Source organism: Astatotilapia calliptera, chromosome 17 (genome assembly GCF_900246225.1).
Source record: "Astatotilapia calliptera chromosome 17, fAstCal1.2, whole genome shotgun sequence".
Lineage (NCBI taxonomy): Eukaryota > Metazoa > Chordata > Actinopteri > Cichliformes > Cichlidae > Astatotilapia > Astatotilapia calliptera.
The window spans coordinates 3754785-3777056 of NC_039318.1; the positions used below are offsets into that span (position 1 = coordinate 3754785).

Below are 22272 nucleotides of genomic sequence, written 5' to 3' on the forward strand. Positions count from 1 at the left end.
TAAATAACTGGCCCGACTCAAAGATTTGGTACGCTTTTGATGATTATGCTTGTGCTGATAAGAATTATCAGCCATGTTAAGTGGAAAAGTGTTAATCTTTTAGTCCTGTGGTAAATCAACACATCAACACTTTGCCTGTTGATGTAAATAGCAGTAAATTGCATTTCGCAAACTTTAGCAAATTTCTTTGTATGGTTTTTTGAAATAACCAAATTCTGCATTCTAAATGTGAAAGTCACACAAATACGTTTGCAGTAATTAGTATGCTGACTGGCACTTAAATGGTGCTTTTCTGATGAGAATGCAAAGTGCTTCTATACTTTTCACTTTCTTGAATCTTCATTACAATAGTTTTTTTGTTTTGTTGTTGTTGTTGTTTTTTATTATTCTTAGTAAATTAAGCAATAAATCTGGCCATGGATGTTTTTTTACCACCTCCAGCTTGATGTAATCCACCTATACTTGAAAAAACGCTGTAGCATTGCTGGGTAAAAGTTTGTCTGAAGCTATTTTGATCTAAAGAGTTCTCTTGGGTCATTGGGTGTAAAATAACAAAAAACTCTCTCGGTGTTCTGGCATTTGAATGAAATGATAAAAATATGCTTAACCTCTTACAACCAAAATAAATAACAAAAAGAAAAGAAACAAAAAAGTTTTATTAAGTACTTTTAAGGGTGTGGAAACCCCTTAAAAGGATAAAGATCCATGTCCTTGTGCCAAACTTAGGATAGAAGTAATGTTTAAACAGCTACCCTGGTTTATTCTAAACACAAATCAAATGAACAAAGTTGGGCCAAATCTGAACTCTTTTCAAACATTTTGATTGTAATGATGAGCAAAAAACAAAATGTAAGATCTGCAGCTGCTAAAAATCCTACAATAACATCCTTCAGTTTAAATATCGACTGTGTACGAAGTGTGATGAAACTGACTGGTTCGGTAAACATTTCAAAATATGCTGAGCTCCTCTGATTAAAGTTCATGTTTGTCTTGTGGTCGCTTCTATTTATTTATCATTTATTTCCTAACCCACTGACATATGTTAACCAATCCACTCTATATAACAGCCCCGTAATAGTGGCCTGCTCCAGTCTTCTCTGCGGTACCATGAGGACGTTACGAGTCCTGACACTTCTTTCGGCAGCAGTCCTGCTTTGCAGCGCTGCCCCAGGTTTGGAGCCACTAACATGCAGTGAAGGTAACGGTCCGGCGGCAGCAGAGAAGGCAGTGCATCACATCAATGAGCATCACGACCATGGCTACAAGTTCAGACTGCATGAAGTTCAAGGGAACAGTGTGGAACAGGTATGATAGTAGCAGTAAATGTGCGCATTTGCAGTTCACATTTGAGTATTTCCACTTTGGCAAGAGGAGCAAAGAGATAATAAACAACAAGCGGGACAAAACTTAAACAATAGAAGAGAGTAGAAAAAACAGTAGCAGTTCTATAAAAGCATAGTGAGTGACAAATCCAAGTCCACAATTCTTTTGAAATGTTTTTCTTTTTTAAAAAAAAAAAAATTATTAATGTTTATTGTAGTTTTCCAAACATTAGCTTTTCATGACAAAAAATCCTTAAAGTCTGTCATGGTGTTCCTGTGGTGATGTAGGAAACTGCATCAGTAAATATGAATGACAGTCTTACTCTCTGCTCTTTCCAGGTTGATGGTGGATGTAACGTAAAGTTGCAGCTGGATCTTCGGGAAACAAAATGCCACACTATCAACCCGAAACCCTTTGAGGACTGTGAAATACGTGGCATGGGAGAGCGGGTAAATGCAAAGCAGCTGTTTGCTTAATCCACCTGCCTGCACTGACTTCATGCAACATTCACCTCTGGTCAGAAGGTGGACGTGCTAATCTGGCCAAATTATGCAAAGTTACTTCAGTGATGTTATGAAATAAAACTGCATTCTCTGTGTTTCTCTGAAGGCAGTGAAGGCCAACTGCACTGTGTTGATGACTATAAAAGATGGTGATGCCGACATAACCAAATATGAATGTGACACACGACAAGGTGGGCTCTCTCTGCATCATAGCTGTTCACCATTTCACTGAGAAGATGCTACTGTAGATATGATCAAATACGATCATTTTTGATTACTTGTTACTCCAAGGCTGTTGGTCTGCCTGTTCAAAAACACACTCGATGTGGCCAAAGACAGACTTTGGCCAAACTTCCTCATTTTTCATAATTTGTCATTTAAGTTTGACTGCAGATAAAAAACAGCATTTGTAAAAGCAGTACACTAATAGCAAATATTAAAACTGTGGCATTAAGTTTAGTTTAAAAAAATGCTTATTTAGAATTTAAATCATTTAACATGTCTCAAAAAAGTTGGGACAAGGGTGACAAAATACTTTGTGTGTAACGCTAAAAAAATACAATGAAGAAACTCACGATTGAAAAATAATTTCAAACAAGCATCCTAGTGAAGAGGAGTCTTTAGGAAGTAAACATGGGGAGAAGTTCATTATCTTGTGAAAGACTGCAAGGGAGAATATTTGACAGAAAACGCTAAAGAGCCTCAGCGAGTGACTTTTGGAATCCTCTGAACGTACACTCAGTACAATTCTTTGTGTGTTTGCAGAAAAAACTAACTTGGAGATGGTACGCATCTGCCCTGACTGTCCTGTGCTGCTGCCTCTCAACAACTCTGAAGGTCTCAAGTCTGTTCGTGAAGCGACAGCAGAATTCAACAAGAACACCAGTAACCAGCATTACTACATCTTGAAGGAAGTGGGGCGGATATCATCTGGGGTACAGAGGATCCTTTTCTTCCTCCCCCTCTTTGTGAACTCATAAGATCAGTCATTGTTTAACTTTACACTTTCTTTTCTTGTAGTACATAATGGGATTAGGAATGAACTACTATCCTGAGTTTGCACTTGTGGAGACTCATTGCCCAATGGGCTCTAGAATCGTAATTGAGGCATGCATTCCACTTTGTCCTAACAGAGCTGTAAGTACAACTCATACACTTCAGAAAATCCTGAGCCACATTTTGATATGCTGTGTACTAAAATTAGTCAAGTGTTTAGCTGTGTGTATTCAGTGAGATCATGAGTACCACATCCCATTAAAATTATATCACAATGTTAAAGAGTAACAAGCGATTTACTGCACAGTTGTAAGAAGTATTAAATCAAATACAAACAATACAGATAACCAGCATTTCTAATCCCTAAATGACAAATACCTTTTTTATGGCTTATTCCTGTTAGTTCTCTCATTGTATATATCCTTCCTTTTTTAAAGCGTCATGCTTTCTGCCGTTCATCTTACTCCAGTCAAAATGGACTCCTGTCCACTGAGTGTGATTTCTATCCTGCAGAGGTGAGACCAACAGCAGCTTTGGAATAAATTTCCTTTTTTATGGCAACTTATTAAGAAACGACAACAAAAAAACAACTCTTGCATTTGTTGTCTTTGTTCTCAACAGAACACCACTGCCCTTGGGCCTGGTGAGAAGGAGCCTGTCTGTGGACGTCATCCACATGGTCATGGTGGCCCCCCTCCACATGCTCACGACCATGGTCGTGGCCCCCCTCCACATGCTCACGACCATGGTCATGGCCCCCCTCCAGATGCTGGCAAAGGAGGACGCCCTCCACATGCTCACGACCATGGTCGTGGCCCCCCTCCAGATGCTGCCAAAGAAGGACGCCCTCCACATGCTCACGGCCCCCCTCCACATGCTGACAAAGGAGGACGCCCTCCACATGCTCACGACCATGGTCATGGCCCTCCTCCTACTGGTGGCAAGGGTAAAGGGTCATTTCACCCCCTACGGCGCTTTCATCCATGTCACGGATTCCTAGTCAATCCTGACCCAGCTCTCCACCCTATTTGCCCCTGGCCTCTTCCTCACCGCCCACACAACTAATCCAGAATTAGCTGAACATTGCCAAATAAAGAACATGGTTGTTCTGCATGCAATGTGCCAAAATATAGTGCATACAAAATAAACCATCGAGGTGTTGACTACTTGAAGCTGGAGTAAGCACAATGATTGTTATTTCTGAGAATCAGCAGACTCAGAACAGCAGTTCTGAAGTTTGGTTTGATTTGGCATCTATTTAATTCCATTATGATGCTGGCAGCAGCAATGATGCACTCAGCTATGGGCAAAGGTATCAAATGCGAATCTATATGTACAATGGTTGGTGTATGGTTCACATTTTGTAAATTGAAGGTAAACTGATTTGAGGATAGAATATTACTAAACACAAAAAAACCCAGCAGAAAGCACATATTTTTATTTTGGACATTATACTAAATGCGATATTGGATCAATTTTAAGATATCCAGAAATGAAGTGAGACTGGAAAAGTTGTTTATTCAAGAGTACACTGTATACAGTAAAGCACAGTTTGGGGCAAAAACATAAGAAAAACAGAACAATTTTATTTCACATACAATAATACATTCTCAGTGATCACTAGAATTAACCATAAGAATCACTCATTAAAACAAATTTATTTAATGCAACAGTAGCAGTTTTGTACAAGAGCCGAAGACGTGACTTGATGGTTTTAAGTCCATTTCCATTGTAATCTTTCTGCAGATCCTGAAACTTCTGTTTTATGCAGAGAAGTAAGCTGAAGCTATAGATGGCTTTGTACTCTGAGGAAACTCTGAACACAAAGCAAGCAAACAGAATCAAATTACTGTTACTTATTATCACACGCATTCAGCATCTCAATCAAAAAAACAATTTTTTCTTCGTATTTTTTTTTTTAAAGGCACCTAAATTAGCGTTGTTGCCCCACAGATTTACTGCTGCATCCCAAAAAAAAGAGTTACACTACTAAGCCATGAAATGAAAAACTTGACGCACTGAAATTAATATGTGGTAGATGCTGATCTTTAAAAGATGAGCGCTTTTACCTCTTTGACGTGGATTAGATGAAAGACCATAGATCGAGATGCAATCATCTCTCTTCTCAAAGTACTTCGAATCCAGACCAGCAGAGTCTCCACTAAGGACAAAGAGAAAACACAAGCCTGAGGAACACAAAATCACTTTGCATTCCTGACCAAAGAGACATATTCACAATGAACATTTAAAGCAAACAAACAAAAAGAGTTTGTTGTTCTACCACTGGTATTGTCGTGGAATCAAAATCATTTTAAATATATAACTGCTGTAAATTGCATACTGCTATAAAGAAACACATTTATCAGCCTGGATAGAGACCTTAAACTTCTTCCTTCCCTGCTAAAGCAAGAGAGACAGCTATAATGATAGGGAAGTGTATTTCATTTGTACACAAAAGTACAATATCAGACAGAAATGGACCAGATAGTATCTGTAGCAAACTTTTACAGGAAAGTTAGTGAGATTTTGTGCCTATACCTGCATAAAACAGTGCTTATTATTCAGGTGAACACCCAGGTACCTATAAGAGTCCACTATCTCAATGTCCACTTCCTGGATTTTCACCGGTGTAGTGCTTCCAATTAGTACATGACCTGCTCTGCCTCCTGAGCTAGACCCAACCCATGTCTGAGAAGTGCACTAAATTCAGTTATACTAACATTTTTTTCTTTATATTCACATTTGATATGAGATTAATTACAATAAATGAATACCAATAAAAAAATAACATATATCAATAAATGTGTCTAAATACTTACATTACTCAAAGATAATACATTTTATAAATTGCACAGTTTTACTTTGGCTCATTTGTCTTTGAGTGTAATGTATACTCAGTCATACTAAGTCAACAAACTCACATCTGTCTGTTTGATGACTTCCCGAGATGCTCATCAGTAAGATTGATCCCAGCAGCCGCCATGGGAGATACAACAGGTTTGGCTGTCTGAGGATAAAACTGAAGTGCCAGAAAAAATACAGAGATATCTTCAGGTGGTGTTAGTGCTGTTGATCTGCTATAATGTGCAAACATAAGACTGTTGCACAAAGACACAGTGAAGCCCCTTCAGACCTCTCTACTTCTCCATCAGCACTCTGAAAGCAAACTGCTGCTCACTGATCATCGCCCCTCTTATTAACTTAGCTTCAACAACTCTTTCCCTTGGCGCAGCTTTCTCTCTCTGTAGTTACTACAGCTCTTCACCTGCTTTCTTAAACATTTGTCCCAGTACGCTACTTCTCTTTCTCAGGCATCCCGTCATTCTCTAAGCTTATGTTAAACTAGACGTGATTGTTTTGAATTGATTATTTCTTTATTGTAACAATGCTTCTTGTGAATAATGCATTTGTTGGTCAAACCCACGAAAAACCCACCAAATCTTTTCTGCATTTATTACTTCCAGGGTGGATTATTAGGTTCATAGGCTCATGTTGATGTGTATATTGTTAAATGACAATTCGTTTCAGGTCATTTAATGGAGAAGTTCGAATCTAATATAATGAATAGTTAATAAATTACTGTCTTCTGTGCGTAATTAAGTAGCGTACAAAAAAGAATGGGATGCCATCCCATATAGGTGTGTGACTGAGCAGGTGACCGGCATAAGGAGGTGGTGCAGGTGGTGCCAGGCTGTTGTGGCTGTGTACGGTCCTTCCACATGCTACTGAGGCCCCTTTTTGTTGAATGAATAAATTGCTAAATGCCGATATGTCTCAGACTTCAATCACCCAATCTAATAAATGTGGCGCAACCCACATGCCCAGTGCTGCTGTTCAACCTGCAAATGCATTTTTCTCACACACCATTTAGTGTAACAGCAATTACACAGGCTTTCCAACAATATAACATTTATTGCCAACAAGCATTGCTTCAAGAAAGAAACTGACCAAATTGAAATTTTCTTGCTTTGCCGTCTCTTCCTGCCATAATCTCTCACTCAATGACACAAAACATATTTATATTGAGCTGAATGGCACAATAGGAATGAAGCTTGTAGTAATATCTAAGAGGAAGGATGAAGAATAAACACCATCAGTATGTTGTCACCTACCCCAAGTCCTGCTGTTGTGGTTGAGACTGCAGGATTCTCCAGTGATTCCAGACCCCGTGCTTTTCTGGACAGCTGCTTTTCATTTAGCTGCTTGTTAAGCCAATTTATAACTGTGGTAAAATGAAAATAAACACACTAGTAAATGTGCTACACTTAAATAGCAACTTTCATAATGTGAATGAGATTGCTATTCACAATACAAATTATTTGTCATTCACACATTTATCAAGGCAGCCAAGGCAAGGAGCAGATACTCACAGTGCATCTGGAAAGAATGTTTTTTATGTTATGACTTATTCAATAATGGAATTAATTCATTTTTCACCTCAAAATTCTACAGACAATATTCCATAATGACAAAATGTAAATCAATTTGTTGATTCATGTATAAACAGGGACTCAGAAGGAGGCAGACGCAGCATCTAAGGGGATGGGTTTTGGAGAGAAGCTGCAGAGAGGCGTGTAAGACAAATGAATCTCTGTTGCTTTGTCCCAACCCATCATGTTCTGGGGGTTTTAATAAATTTGTCCAGATTTCTAGAAATGAGAGCTCCTCCATCCACAATGGGGTGGATGCTGTCTAAAAAGACCAGATTTCCCCTGAATCCTCGTTGTCCTTGGAAGTCATCAAATAGAATCTGAATACTATTTTCCAAGGCTTTCAGATCTCTCTGACACCACTTTTATTCTGTTTTAGCTATTCTGGTCTTCTCATTGGATGATGTTTGCATGAGTATACGTATACATGTATTTTATGTTCACGTATGTGTGCTTGTGTACATTTTTAATTCTTTTTTATCATATCATCCCTCTGTTCAGCCCTTTGGCCGACACTTGATGTCTTTTAAATGTGCTATTTAAATAAAGGTGACTTGAAAGTTTCCCAATCATTCTTAGAGCCCACTGATTTTTTACTACTCAGACAGCCAGCAATCAAAGGGAAATAAGTGCCTAAAAATGTCACTCCTGGTCCGATTAAGGAGGGTACCAGAGAAAATGACTAAGCCCAAGATTGTTTTGGTAAAGTTAGTCCCCAATTCAATATTCATTTAGTTACCTTCGATTGATGCAACCAGGTGTCATTACTGTTGACGTGAATTATAATTTTACAAAATGTACATTTAACTTTAACCAGCAGTTTAAAAATTTCCCTGAATGTCACCTGCTCTGGCCCCTGGAAGACAACTATGTCTTTTCAAGGGTCTGAAGTGAGGTCAGCCTAAGCTGCAAAAAGGCTACATTTACTACAAGTATTGTTATTACAAAAGGAGGCAGAGGAGTAACTAAATATCTGACACACTGAGCAGGAAACTGCAGGAGGGACAGGTATAGAGGCCATGCTGCTAGCGAGTTGGCTACAAGCTAAGCTAGGCTAGGCAGGCAAATCACTGTGAATACAATTAGCGGGTGAATCAACAGATTGTGCTTTGGATAAAGCTCACAAAGTTTACACTAAGAAATAAGATGCTATTTAATTAATCTGGCTAAGCAAAGACATAGTGTTTCTTCTTCACTCATCTATAGTTTCCCCCCCCCCCCCCCCCATCTCTCTGCAGATGGCTGAGCCTGGTCCTTCCCACTGTCATCAATTTCTTGCTAATGGTTGTGTGATTGTTGGTGTTTCTAATATTGCCAAATCACAACTGTTGTTGTTAACGAGCGCTATATAAATAAAATGTAGTTGTAGTGTACGTCGCCATATGGAAGTGGACTCCATAAACACTGATGGATTGAGAAGCTTTGCTGGATTTGTAAACCTTAACGATTTTGAAGACATGAAAGTCAGTTTTCAGAGGGTCCATTGAACAGGACTAGCTTCCTTACCATTCTCATTAGTTTTCAGCACTTCTTTGGTTTCATTTAGCTTCTGTACCGTGGCCTCCAACTGCTCATTTAATTTTAAAATCTGAAAAATAAAAAGAATATTTTGCACTGGTTGTTATTCTTGTCAGGAACCTGAGGCTACATTTCACACAGGCTCACCAAATCTGGACAGCAGAATATTGGAATAACAACGCCTGGTCTAATAAGTCTCAATTTCTGCTCTGACATTTGGATGGCAGAGACAGAATGACATGAAAGGACGGATCCATCTCGCCTAGTATCGATAGTTCAGGTTGTTATTTTATTTTATGCTCACTTGCATTTAAAAGGACACAGTTCACACAGTACTGTACTTTTTCTTTTTGTATTTTTTTTAAAGTACTTGTACTGATTTACTGGTTTGACTGATGAGATCTCCTTTACTGCTTTACCAAAAGAAAAGGCTTCAGTCTGTGACATACCTGTTCTTCCTTAGTGTTGAGCTGCTGCTGAGCGCTTTGTAGATCCTTTTCAACACTCTGAAGTTTCTCTGAAGTTTCCTGGAGAATCTTTTCCTGTGACACTGTCACAGTGTTTTTGACTTTTATTTTTCCTACTAAGGTTCGAACTTCTCCTTGCAGCTTCTTAATGATACCGTTAGCCTGTATGTATAAAAGAAAAAAAGGATAGATCAAAAAGAGGAGTTGATTTTTTCCCTATAACAGAGATGCAGTCCGTTCACTTTCTTTCCAAAGCAACCAATATCAGTATAAGCAACACCCTATAAAACAGGATGTGGTTCACTGTGTAGGGCATTCCTGCATATTGCTCATTTTATACTACAGTGGTTGTGCCCATTTGCATGGGGAGAAAAGTTCTCAAGCTTTGAAAACATGGTCCTGTGTAGTCCCCCCCAAACTAAGTAGGCTGAATGCTGTTGGGTGAGAAGTGAACCAGAAAAGGGAGTGGTGCACGTCTCTTGTTCTGGAGCTTACAGGGAACGGAAGAAGCATGAAAAACATCAAAGACCAGAAAAGAGATAATGAAAAGCACACGTAACAGCTACAGGGGACACGTCTTCATTCTTTTCAGCGCATCTGTTCATCTGTTATAACTTTGCTCTTCTATGCAGCTGGCTGGAAGACCATCAACAGCACAAACAAGAGTCGCCCACAGCTACAACCATCGCCTCCAACTGGCTCACTGCAGGTAGATGGGCTATTCATTGCTCCCTACAGGCTGCGAAAGCACTGCCAAGGGCTGGAACTACCATTTATTTTAGTAATCGAGTATTCTATCGATTAACTGGATAAAAAATACTTTTTTCTTGTTAATGAGCAACAATAAAGATTTTAAAAAGAAAAAACAGGTCTTTTAAGTTGAACTGCTGATTGTGCTTTCTAAAATGAAAACCAGTGTTTTAAAGATTAACTGCATTCATCTGTCAAAAAATGTAAAATTAATTTTTAATTACATTTAATATGGCACATAAAATTACATGGAAAATACAGAAATACTCTCAATTACAGCCAAAGGTCAAAGTCAAAGGGAGGTTCTCTGACTTTGTACTGTGACTCATAAATAGTTATTTATATTTTCTGATTATATGTTATATCAAGGAAGACTGAGTTATCATTTATTAAACAGCATTATTATATAAAATTATCCATCATCCATTCTCTATCCCAGCTACCATAGGGTAAAAGGTAGGGTACACCCTGGACAGGTGCCAATCTGATGCAGGGCTAGCACGGTGGCGCAGTGGTTAGCACTGCTGCCTCACATTCCTGGGTTTAAATCCACCATCTGGCCACTGCCTTACTGTGTGGAGTTTGCATGTTTGCCTCATGTCTGCATGGGTTTTCTCCGGGTACTCCGGCTTCCTCCCACAGTCCAAAGACATGCACAGGTCAATCTGTGATTTTAAATTCCCCACAGGAGTGAATGTGAGCGGGGAAGGACTAAAAAGAAAGTGTAAACTTCATCCTACTCCTTTTTGAGCACGTATATATCAGAGATATTAGTAGCAATTAGATTTTTTTCTACTTCGTTTTCTGTTTAAAATATATTTCATTATTTAGATTTACATATGTGAAATAAAAAAAAACAACAACCTTAAAACCTCCATTCAGATGCATGTCTGAAATCTTCTCCAAAACCTTTTATATAAAAGTCTTGAGTGCTTGAAATATAAAATACAAAACAATGGCTAATGACTGAGACGCCCAGAATGGCTACCCGAAGACTGGAATATCTTGATCCCAAGGATCCCCAAGAATGGATCGGTCCCAGTACCAAATACCAAGGAGCAAAAACACCAGCGACTGGTAGACAGAGAAGTCACTCAAGAATGTAAGACTAGACTGACGAACCTATGCACTGCCAAGACCCCAATATGTGGAAGGTCAAGGCAGCAGTGGTCCCCGTGCTAACCGAGGAGGCACTTGAGGCAGTGACCCCAAACTGTGCCAGTGGTTCCAGCAGATCCCCAAACAACATCAAAGATCTCTGTCTAGAAGATATAGCAAAGATTCTGTGCTCCAAGGCCCAAGGACTTGAGCTTGAAGGATAAAAACTGTGAGTTTTGAACACAAACACACAAACTGACAAACCTTTATCAGCTCCTCAGAAAGTGATTTCACCGTAGCTTCAAGTTTTCGAATCTGAAGTTCCTTACTTTCTGCATTTTCTTCCACTGATTCCTATAACAAAAAGCAAGCTGGTTAAAAATATCAGAAGGGCAAAATTTTATTAAACAAACAAACAAAAAACAAAAACCTTGAAGGCTTGATGAACAATCCTGATTTAAATTTGGCCGCCATGTGTGTAAGTCTAAAAACAGCAGCTTGTCAACTTGAATTTTATTTTGATGAACAAAGTTTTTGTAGGCGATTCCAAAAACACATCTACCTTTCAAACATGCTGTGTTTGTTAGTATGTTGCAGTTGTTGCATGTTCACTTCATTTCAGGTTCTCTGCGTCACATGTTCTTCCTCAGATGCCTCCGGACATCACAACCAAATACCTCACTTATACTCTCATAGTAAAAAACACAAAACAACCCCGAGGCATTCTCGGGGCTTTGAGACCGTATACCAAGTCTTGTCACCAGTTATGACTTCCAACATAAAAGTTGGACCAGTCTGACACAGATGTTTATTTTCTGCATAACAGTTAGTTAGCAGCAGAGTTGGTAGTGGATGAGCGATGATTTCTCCCACTGAAAACACAACGTCCAGACGAACAGAATCAACCTTTTGGGATTTACACACCTGGATGGCTGAGCGCGCATCAAGACAGAAGGATTCATGAATTAAACTGAATTGAAATTGAATTGCACAACACTGACATCCTGAGTCTAACCATTCGTCTGTACACGGTGACTCCTGGTGACTTCCTATTCATAACGTCATATCATTTCTCTCATTCTGAATCCTTAATGCCCCCCTGTCCCCGAGGGCTTCCTTACCTTCTGCTGCTGAGTGGCTTCCAATACTTCTTTGGTGCGGTTCATCAGCTGATCCTTATCTTTGACCTCCTGTTCCAGAACAGCCACTCTCATCTGCATCTGGCTCACCAAACGGTCCTTTTCATGGACCTCTGCGTCCAGGGTGCTGTTTTCCCTCCTGAGAGACAGGACCTGCTGCTTTAAATGCTGGCATTCCTATATGAAAGAGAAAGAAAATAATCAACAGCATTCTCTTGCTGTGGGGAGCTTTCAGCACGGCTTCCGCTGCCCCCATGATAGGATGATCTACAGAAGATGGACGGATGAAATTTATATCTGCTGCCAATACACAAATTATAATAAAGTTTCAAACATTAAGAGCAAGTCACCTGGACGCAATAATTCCTCATCCTAAACATTCACTTACCTCGTCTGCACCAACTAGTTTAATCTTCAGGTCTCGGATGGCAGACTCGTTCTTGTATTTCTTCTCAGTCAGTTCTCTGCACGAGGCCTCCAACTCTGTCAGTCGACTATTAAGCTGATGGCTGCTCTTTTTATGAGCAGTCTCCAGCTCCTGACGAAGCTGCTCTGTCTGCTGCTGAAACCTGCTCTGTAACTGGAAGACAGACAAACAATCTCCAACCATTTCTGCAGGGCAATCTTTAGCTTTGCTTTTGATCCCTATAGTTTCAAAGGTTCCAAATAAATGACTGCTTCCACGAGACTGAGCTAAGAACAAAGCCACACGTGGTTAATATTGTGTGACAGGGTTGTTAACTATGCAGAGGATAGTGTTAGTAATTTGTATGGTACGACCCACAAGCATAGACTAAGATTTACAACTGTGTGCAGTGATTTGTGTTCTACTTTTGAGGGCTCACAAATGTGTGCTCCGATCCACAAACAGATACAAAGAAATCTGATCACATGGAAAACGACATAAATGTGCACACATAAACCTGAATAAATCCTTCAGTGCTTACGAATCTGAAAATACATGTAACAGCCCTCTCGCTCACTATTAAAAAATTTAATGCATGTGAACGAATTGCCTGAAACGCACCGATACCACACTGCATGCCCACATGAGGTTTTGAGACAAATTTCACACTGTCATGCAGAATAGAACAGAAATATCCTTTATTGTCCCTCATTGGGGAAATTCATGTGTTCCAGCAGCGTGGAAGTGGCAGGCAGAAAGAGCTTGAGACAAAAAGCTAAGTATATAAAATAAAGAACAAGAATAAGAGACTGTAGAGGGCAAATTTACAACATAAGATGTCAATGAATATAAGATGCTTTTAAAAAACTGTGTAGAGCGATGAAAAAGCGACTTCTACACTTTATATTTTAGTCGCTGAATCAACATCAGATTAAATCTACTACTACTAATTGACACTTTATTCAAAAGACCGATTAAAACTAGTTTAAAATTTGCTGTCAAAATTAACAATGCAAACATATCACTGCACACACTTGTAAATCTTAGTTTAAACTCGTGGATCACATAGTACGTGTTTGTATCACTTTTAAAGGTTCATTTCTCCCACTTTACATACAAGAAGGTAGTAAATGCAAAACACAACTAACAAAAATGTAGCATAAGCTAAGGGAGCTAATCTGAAGTTCCATGTTAATGTCACAGTAATTTGACCCTGACTAGGTCAACCTCGAGCCCTACAATAACCACACAAATATTTACATCGCATGCTTTTTAAGCACTTGCCATCTAAAATATGAGCTGACTTGTACGGAAGAGGAATAGGGCCACTGGGGGAAAAAAAGTGGGCACGTCTCTCTTTTTTTTTTTTTTTTCTTTTCCTGAATTCTGAGATTAAAGTCAGAATTCTGAAAAAAAAATTGATGAAAAAGTCAGAATTCTGACTTTTTTTTCTCAGAATTCTGAGATTAAAGTCAGAATTCTGACTTTTTTTTCTCAGAATTCTGAGATTAAAGTCAGAATTCTGACTTTTTTCCCAGATTTTTTTTCCAGTGGCCCTAATCCTCTTCCGTAGACTTGCTTTGAACAATTATTTTTAAGTAATTTCATGAATTATAATGATTTAAACTAATAAAGTTTAATAGATTTGTTTTCCATTTTCTACGTTTGATACGTTGGCATAAAGAAGTACAACAAAGTACTGAGTAATGTACACACCATAGTACTCTACAACTCAAAATTGAAAACCTGGAATCTAAACAAAACCTTGTAACTTTTTAGGAAATAACATTTTACTTGTGTGACTATGTTTTTTTTAAACAGATCACAAATCTGTGGAGAGATGCTCTTTCTCCAAATATGTTTTTTTAGCTGCTCTTTGCTCCAAGTCAGGTAAAATAACTTCTATCCTGCCGAGCTTCCTTAGACACGGCGCTGTGCACAGCTTGTTTTGACATTAATACCCATATTAAAAACATAGCTGATGAATTTGTGCTGATTAAAAGAGAAGTCTTGCCTCCAGAGCCTTGTCTCTCTCCAGCTGCAGCTCCTGAGAATGAAGGCTGGACAGCGAGCTGGTCTGAGTCGTCCACTCTGAGCGTAGTTTGTCCAACTCTTTGGTCTTCTCAGACAGCGTCTATGATCCACATATGATCACTTGTTCAGCTGCATGTTATAGTTACATAGAACACACCGTGGACAACGCTTTGTGGAACTCTTTTTAAATGTTGATCTGATAATTACAACTTTGCAGATTCCAGTTTTCCTTGCTATATTTGACCGCATACAAAATAATTGTTCAACTTTTGTTTAATAAAAAGAAATTACATAAAAAAAAATCAATAAATGGGCAGTTTATTAATAAATAAACTGAAATTTCTATTAAAGAAAAATCACAAAAGTTTCGCTTAACATTAATTGCTGTAACGCAAGAACTACTAAACTGAGTACGTAAGTAAGCTGTATCATATCTTAAAAAATAAAAATAATGCACACCTGTTGAGCATAATTCAGCTGCCTGGTCAGATCATCTTCAGTCGTCTTAAGCTTCATTTCTAGGGCATGCTTCTCTGCCTGAAACAACAAAAAATGACACAAACATGACAAAACCTGTTAAAACTCAGTTTTGCTCTGAAAAACAAAATAATTATTTGACTAGACAATTATATTCAAACAAATGTTTTTATATAATATATATACGTTGCCTTCAGCTGATCAAACTAAACTAAAGCTAAAATACAAGTAAGCTTGAAAACATGAAGCCCACCCAAGCAATACAAGCTCCCATCTTTGGGATTAACAACTACACTTAACATGTACATGACAACGTTTTACTTACATGAACTAACATTAAAATTTGGTATTTATTTAAAGGGTTGTTTTTTTGATGAGTGGCATAAAGTATGAAGAAGCTAAATGGAACCAACCTTCAGAGAGGAGAGACAAACTGCCAGGTAATCTTTAACCTCTTTGTCAGAAGCTTGAGAAAGTCGTAAAGATAAGTGGTTAAGGTGCTTAAATGCGTTTGTCTCTATGACACTGAAGTTGGCGGGACCTTCTAGCACTGGAGACTGACATGACAAATGAAGAAGAAATCTGTGGAAAGGACAACAGTTAGTCTGTGCAAAAGGGTTTAATTTATATCTTTCAAATTACTAAGTCAGTAGGACATATTTGTAATGTTTTTAAATATTCCAGTGATACTTAATGATGAGCATAGGGACGTGCAGCAAGCAACTTTATCGTTCACCAATTTCAAATTCCAAGGCTCACCCTCACCTTTACTACAGAGTCCTCTCCCCACTCTACTACCTCCCTCGCTTCCCCCCCTTCCTGACACCATGACACCCCCCTCCTCCAATCCCTCTCTCAGCAGCAAGACATCTCCCCCCCTCCCCTCCTCCCAAACATCTCCCAGTGTCACAGTGGATCAGGTCAGGAGGCAACTGAGGAAGCTTCGCCCCAGAAAGGCAGCAGGCCCAGACAAGGTGTGTCCTAGGATGCTAAAGGCGTGTGCTGCTGAACTTGGGGAGCCGCTACAACGAGTCTTCAACCTCAGTCTGCGACTGGGGAGAGTGCCCGCCCTCTGGAAGACATCCTGCATCGTCCCGATCCCCAAAAAGAACCGGCCCAATGAGCTGAATGACTTCCGACCGGTGGCACTGACGTCACATCTTATGAAGACTCTAGAGCGGCTCTTCCTCAACCTCCTCCGACCACAGGTACAACATGCCCCAGGACCCACTACAGTTTGCATACAAGGCGGGTGTCGGAGTGGAGGATGCCATCCTGTACCTCCTACACCGAGCCCACTCACACCTGGATGGGGGAAAAGGCACGGTCAGGATCCTGTTTCTTGACTTTTCCAGTGCCTTTAATACCATCCGGCCCTGTATGCTTCAAGAAAAACTGAACAGGATGGAGGTGGACCCCTGCCTGGTGGCTTGGATCTCCGACTACCTCACCGACAGACCACAGTACGTCAGGCTGAAGGACATCACGTCTGACACTGTGGTCAGCAGCACAGGAGCACCACAGGGAACTGTGCTGTCCCCTCTTCTCTTCACCCTGTACACCTCTGACTTCTGCTACAACTCTGAATTATGCCATATTCAGAAGTTTGCAGATGACACGGCCATCATGGGGTGTATCTGGGATGATCAGGAAGAGGAGTACAGAAGTCTGGTGAGGAACTTTGTCGCATGGAGTCACACAAACCACCTGCAACTCAACACCTCAAAGACTAAGGAACTGGTTGTGGACTTCGGGAGGTCCAGAGAAGGTCCACTGCCGGTTCAGATAGAGGGGGAGGAGGTGGAGGTGGTCAACAAGTACAAGTACCTCGGGCTGTGGGTGGACAATAAACTGGACTGGTCATGCAACACAGAGCACCTGTATAAAAAAGCCCAAAGCCGACTGTACTTCCTCAGGAGGCTGAGGTCTTTTAACATCTGCAGGAAGCTCCTGAGGATGTTTTACCAGTCGGTGGTTGCTGGAGTACTTTTCTATGCTGTGGTGTGCTGGGGGAGCAGCACAGCAAAGAAGGACTCATGCAGGCTGGAGAAACTGATCAGGAGGGCTAGCTCTGTGGTCGGCATGAAGCTGGACACTCTGGTGACAGTGGCAGAGAAAAGGACACTAAAGAAACTGATGGACATTATGAACAATGCTGGGCATCCTCTGCACACGGCCATAAACAATCAGAAGAGTCTGTTCAGTGACAGGTTGCTTCTCCCCAAGACAAGAACTAACAGACTTAAAAACTCCTTTGTCCCACACGCCATCAAACTGTTTAACTCCTCTCTGGAGGGGAGAGGGAGGGGAGACAGGAGGACAAAGGAGGGGGGAACAACTAAGCTGTAGTGCCTCTTCACCTCACTGTACAATACCTTGTGCAATACTTTTGTAAATAGTCAACAGTGCAATAGACTCAATACTTGAAATGTGCAATTCACTTGTATTTTTATTCCTATTTATCCCCTTCGTATATTTTATTTATATATGTCTCTGTATTTATATATGCGTGTGTGTGTGTGTGTGTGTGTGTGTGTGTGTGTGTGTGTGTGTGTGTGTGTGTGTGTGTGTGTGTGTGTGTGTGTGTATATATAAAACATTCTGTAACTGTAACTTCTGTCGGTGCTGTGCTTTTTGGAAACCGAATTTCCCAGAGGAACCCACCCGAGGGATTAATAAAGTTCTATCTTATCTTATCTTAGAATCGTGTCTACTTTTATCACAGCGTCACTTGAGAAGGGATGACACTGGCTGATAAAATACATTAATTTTTTTCTCAAATGTTTATTTATTGCTTTTCCAACAACATTTTAACCAATAGGAAGAGATAGTTCAAATAAAACAGAGGAGGAAATTAATTTTTTTTTAAATTGAGTGTATAATAGTAGTGTATGTACATCGTGTATGAACAGTGTTGGGGAAACACATAGATATAGTTATACATACTCTCACATGTAGATCATTCAGATATTATTACAGAAAAAAAATTATATACAGATAAGTAAAATAAAACAAAACAACCCCCCCCCCCCCCCCCAAAAAAAAAAAACAACAACAACAACAAAAAATATATTTATGGCATATATTTGCTTAGCTTATTCAAACAGTGTGATGTCATGTGTTGGTTTTCTTCATACCTTGGACTGTCTGACGTTTGTTCGGAAATGCACAGGTTAAGCAGGTCAATAAACTTCTGAGGAAATGATGCAAAATCGATCAGTAGACCCTGTTGGACTTTCAAGCTACACAACAATTCAAACACAAATGACATTAGTTAATATTGAAGATGCTTTGTCCCTTAACTCTAACACAACACACTACTTCATACAAATCTTTTTACACTTACCTTTGGAAATCCTCTTCTGATATTGCAAGGTTGAAGAGAAAATATGGATCTATATCATCTGTTATCCGTACTAGAAGATCCTAATGTAATATGTAAAGAACAGGAAATGTTAAATTATATAATGTAAGTGTAGTGTAGTATATAGTATAGTTCTCTCTTTATTTTAAAACGATAAAACGTCCCACTCACTCTTTTGTGCACTGGACTTGTTGTCAGCTGAAGTTCAATTGTGACACGAATATTTGCTTTTCTGTAAAATGAAGCAATTAAACATGATGTTTGGTGACTCAATAAGTCCTATGTGAACTTGTATTTCAGTGTTCACCTCATTTCAAAAATCCACGAACAGAATAAAGACAGGAATATGAAAATGTTTCATTTTCCCATAAATGTTTGCAAAATACACTAACACTTGCTTCTGATTCTGCAATGCTTTCCATGCAGCATTCACAAAGGCTCACTTACCCTTATGTGAAGTAACTTATGAAGGCTGCTAACAACATTAGCATGTCACCTGCCTTTACCTTTCAGTATGCCAAAATATTAAAACACTGTGCTGTTAGCACTAAGTGTCCGCCCTTCATTTTCATCTATGCCAGTAATCTTTTCCTGTGTCTAATTTACCATCAGAACTTCGCTGGTACTGCTGCAGTGAACATTGCTGTCAGAGCACCATCTGGTTCAATATACAGATGTGTTCTCTCACAACTGTTTGTGTATGTGAAGCATAATTGCACACTTGTACAGTAAAAGAATTTTGAATGGTTACCAAAACCCAAAATGCACAAAAAAAAGTTCTACTCTGTTTCCATTATTGTGTATATTTACATTACAAGTATTCTGACAAAGACACATTTTTGTGATTTTGTCTCTGTAACCCACCAGGGTGGATTTTAAATCAAACAATCCAGATGCACCTAAAGTGAAGACATTTAGTTTTAATTCAGGGGTTTACCTGCAGAAACTGCTTAGGACACACAGCAGTTTGCATACATAGACTGCCGTTTTCAGAGGCTCAAACATAATTAGACAAGCTAAAGTCAAACCCACGGACACCACTACATGTTGCCTTGAGATGCTCTGCCAGGCCTCCAGCTGTTCGTCTCTGAATCTCTCAGCGTTGTCTTCTGTAACTGAAAAACATGCTGCTGGGTTGAGAACAGCCGACTAACTTTACCATTCAAGAATATCCCATTTCTTTGCCTTGAGAAACTCTTGGATTTGCAGTACGCTTTGCGTTATCATTCATTTGATTAATATTAACGTGCTTTGCATTAGTCTGTGCAACACGTTTGTTTGTTTTCCCCGGTTGGATTGGACCGACAGCTGTTTGCCGCAGTCAGGATGGGGAGGTTTCGTGTGTGCCGACAGAATAACCGTAATTATTCTTCTCGTCAGGTGTAACTTCAAACCAAGCTGTTTAAATAGTGCGTCCGTGTCCGTGTGCACAGGCTTACCTTTCCTCGCAGTCCCTGCATCTGACATTAACCTGCAACACTTTGTTGAAGAGCTCCTCCATGACAAAAACCGTCTTTCCCTGCGGTGCCGCTGTGACGAGTCAGAACATCGATCAACGTTAAAGGTTCGTATATCAGAGTATTTCTGAGTGATGCTGGTTTTCATCAGTCAGCTGGATCAGTAGTGTTTGGTATCTTTCAATTTGGCGCTTTTCAGGCGCCAACCGTACAAACGGAACATATGGTCCTTTTTTTGTTCTACGCTTTAATGGTGGACGGCAGACATGAAGCCTGGTACCGACACCGCCACCTGCTGGCCACAGTGGAAACAGAACACAGCGACCCACACGGTGATAGTGTGATACATTTAATTTAGTTTAGTTTTAAAAAGCCATATGCTATAATGATAGAAATTGCTTTCAGGTAGGTAAGTCCTACCTTGAGTAATCTTGAAGAATCTTGAATAATCAGGCCCCGTTTTGTCTTAAAGACCTTATAGTATGGTAAGGACTCCAATACAGCTCTCAGACTTACTTGTCATTCCAAGAGTGTTTAAAAGCAGAATGGGAGGGAGAGCCTTCAGTTTTCAGTGCCCTCTTCTATGGAACCATCTCCCAGTTTGCGTTCAGGAGACAGACACGATCTGCTTTTAAGATTAGGCTTAAAACGCTCTTTTGTGCATATACAGGGAGTGCAGAATTATTAGGCAAGTTTTATTTTTGAGGAATAATTTTATTATTGAACAACAACCATGTTCTCAATGAACCCAAAAAACTCATTAATATCAAAGCTGAATGTTTTTGGAAGTAGTTTTTAGTTTGTTTTTAGTTTTAGCTATTTTAGGGGGATATCTGTGTGTGCAGGTGACGATTACTGTGCATAATTATTAGGCAACTTAACAAAAAAACAAATATATACCCATTTCAATTATTTTACCAGTGAAACCAATATAACATCTCCACATTCACAAATATACATTTCTGACATTCAAAAACAAAACAAAAACCAATCAGCGACCAATATAGCCACCTTTCTTTGCAAGGACACTCAAAAGCCTGCCATCCATGGATTCTGTCAGTGTTTTGATCTGTTCACCATCAACACTGCGTGCAGCAGCAACCACAGCCTCCCAGACACTGTTCAGAGAGGTGTACTGTTTTCCCTCCTTGTAAATCTCACATTTGATGATGGACCACAGGTTCTCAATGGGGTTCAGATCAGGTGAACAAGGAGGCCATGTCATTAGTTTTTCTTCTTTTATACCCTTTCTTGCCAGCCACGCTGTGGAGTACTTGGACGCGTGTGATGGAGCATTGTCCTGCATGAAAATCATGTTTTTCTTGAAGGATGCAGACTTCTTCCTGTACCACTGCTTGAAGAAGGTGTCTTCCAGAAACTGGCAGTAGGACTGGGAGTTGAGCTTGACTCCATCCTCAACCCGAAAAGGCCCCACAAGCTCATCTTTGATGATACCAGCCCAAACCAGTACTCCACCGCCACCTTGCTGGCGTCTGAGTCGGACTGGAGCTCTCTGCCCTTTACCAATCCAGCCACGGGCCCATCCATCTGGCCCATCAAGACTCACTCTCATTTCATCAGTCCATAAAACCTTAGAAAAATCAGTCTTGAGATATTTCTTGGCCCAGTCTTGACGTTTCAGCTTGTGTGTCTTGTTCAGTGGTGGTCGTCTTTCAGCCTTTCTTACCTTGGCCATGTCTCTGAGTATTGCACACCTTGTGCTTTTGGGCACTCCAGTGATGTTGCAGCTCTGAAATATGGCCAAACTGGTGGCAAGTGGCATCTTGGCAGCTGCACGCTTGACTTTTCTCAGTTCATGGGCAGTTATTTTGCGCCTTGGTTTTTCCACACGCTTCTTGTGACCCTGTTGACTATTTTGAATGAAACGCTTGATTGTTCGATGATCACGCTTCAGAAGCTTTGCAATTTTGAGACTGCTGCATCCCTCTGCAAGATATCTCACTATTTTTGACTTTTCTGAGCCTGTCAAGTCCTTCTTTTGACCCATTTTGCCAAAGGAAAGGACGTTGCCTAATAATTATGCACACCTGATATAGGGTGTTGATGTCATTAGACCACACCCCTTCTCATTACAGAGATGCACATCACCTAATATGCTTAATTGGTAGTAGGCTTTCAAGCCTATACAGCTTGGAGTAAGACAACATGCATGAAGAGGATGATGTGGACAAAATACTCATTGGCCTAATAATTCTGCACTTCCTGTAGAGTAGAAAAGAACCAGTCCATTTACCACCAATGGTTCTCCTCAGTTCTCAGACATCCAAAATAACCTTTTTACTTCCTTTG

At 39.9% G+C, this 22272-nt stretch overlaps 1 protein-coding gene and 1 pseudogene across 4 annotated transcripts; one reads left to right on the plus strand and one right to left on the minus strand.

The window, feature by feature from the left end:
* The first annotated feature begins 1066 nt into the window (after positions 1-1066).
* On the plus strand, positions 1067-3885 carry LOC113009127 (alpha-2-HS-glycoprotein-like; annotated as a pseudogene).
* Positions 3886-4320: 435 nt separating this feature from the next.
* sass6 (SAS-6 centriolar assembly protein) lies at positions 4321-20289 on the minus strand. Of its 4 annotated transcripts, XM_026147253.1 has the most exons (17): positions 19945-20004; positions 19443-19620; positions 18677-18737; positions 18488-18567; positions 18279-18383; positions 15555-15723; positions 15124-15201; positions 14645-14764; positions 12613-12804; positions 12207-12401; positions 11350-11439; positions 9220-9399; positions 8759-8840; positions 6935-7044; positions 5744-5841; positions 4892-4983; positions 4321-4638 (listed from the first exon to the last, which is right to left on the minus strand). In XM_026147253.1, the coding sequence occupies exons 1-17, from the start codon at positions 19970-19972 to the stop codon at positions 4586-4588; spliced, it is 1911 nt and encodes a 636-aa protein (XP_026003038.1). In that variant the 5' UTR covers positions 19973-20004; the 3' UTR covers positions 4321-4585. The 4 variants fall into 4 exon arrangements, with proteins under 4 accessions (XP_026003038.1, XP_026003040.1, XP_026003037.1 ...); XM_026147255.1 differs by lacking the exon at positions 19443-19620 and having other exon boundaries at positions 19945-20287; XM_026147252.1 differs by lacking the exon at positions 4321-4638 and having other exon boundaries at positions 4792-4983.
* Positions 20290-22272: the final 1983 nt, after the last annotated feature.

Bases quoted from the DNA above. Each gene is read 5' to 3' on its own strand.
- sass6 (XM_026147252.1), bottom strand. From the start codon at position 19,972: ATGTCAGATGCAGGGACTGCGAGGAAAG. The intron at 18,738-19,442 runs GTAAACCCCTGA...TTCATTTTACAG, and splicing joins GTCCTAAGCAGTTTCTGCAG to AAAAGCAAATATTCGTGTCA. The intron at 4,984-5,743 runs GTGAGTTTGTTG...CTTTGTCCTTAG, and splicing joins AAGTCATCAAACAGACAGAT to TGGAGACTCTGCTGGTCTGG.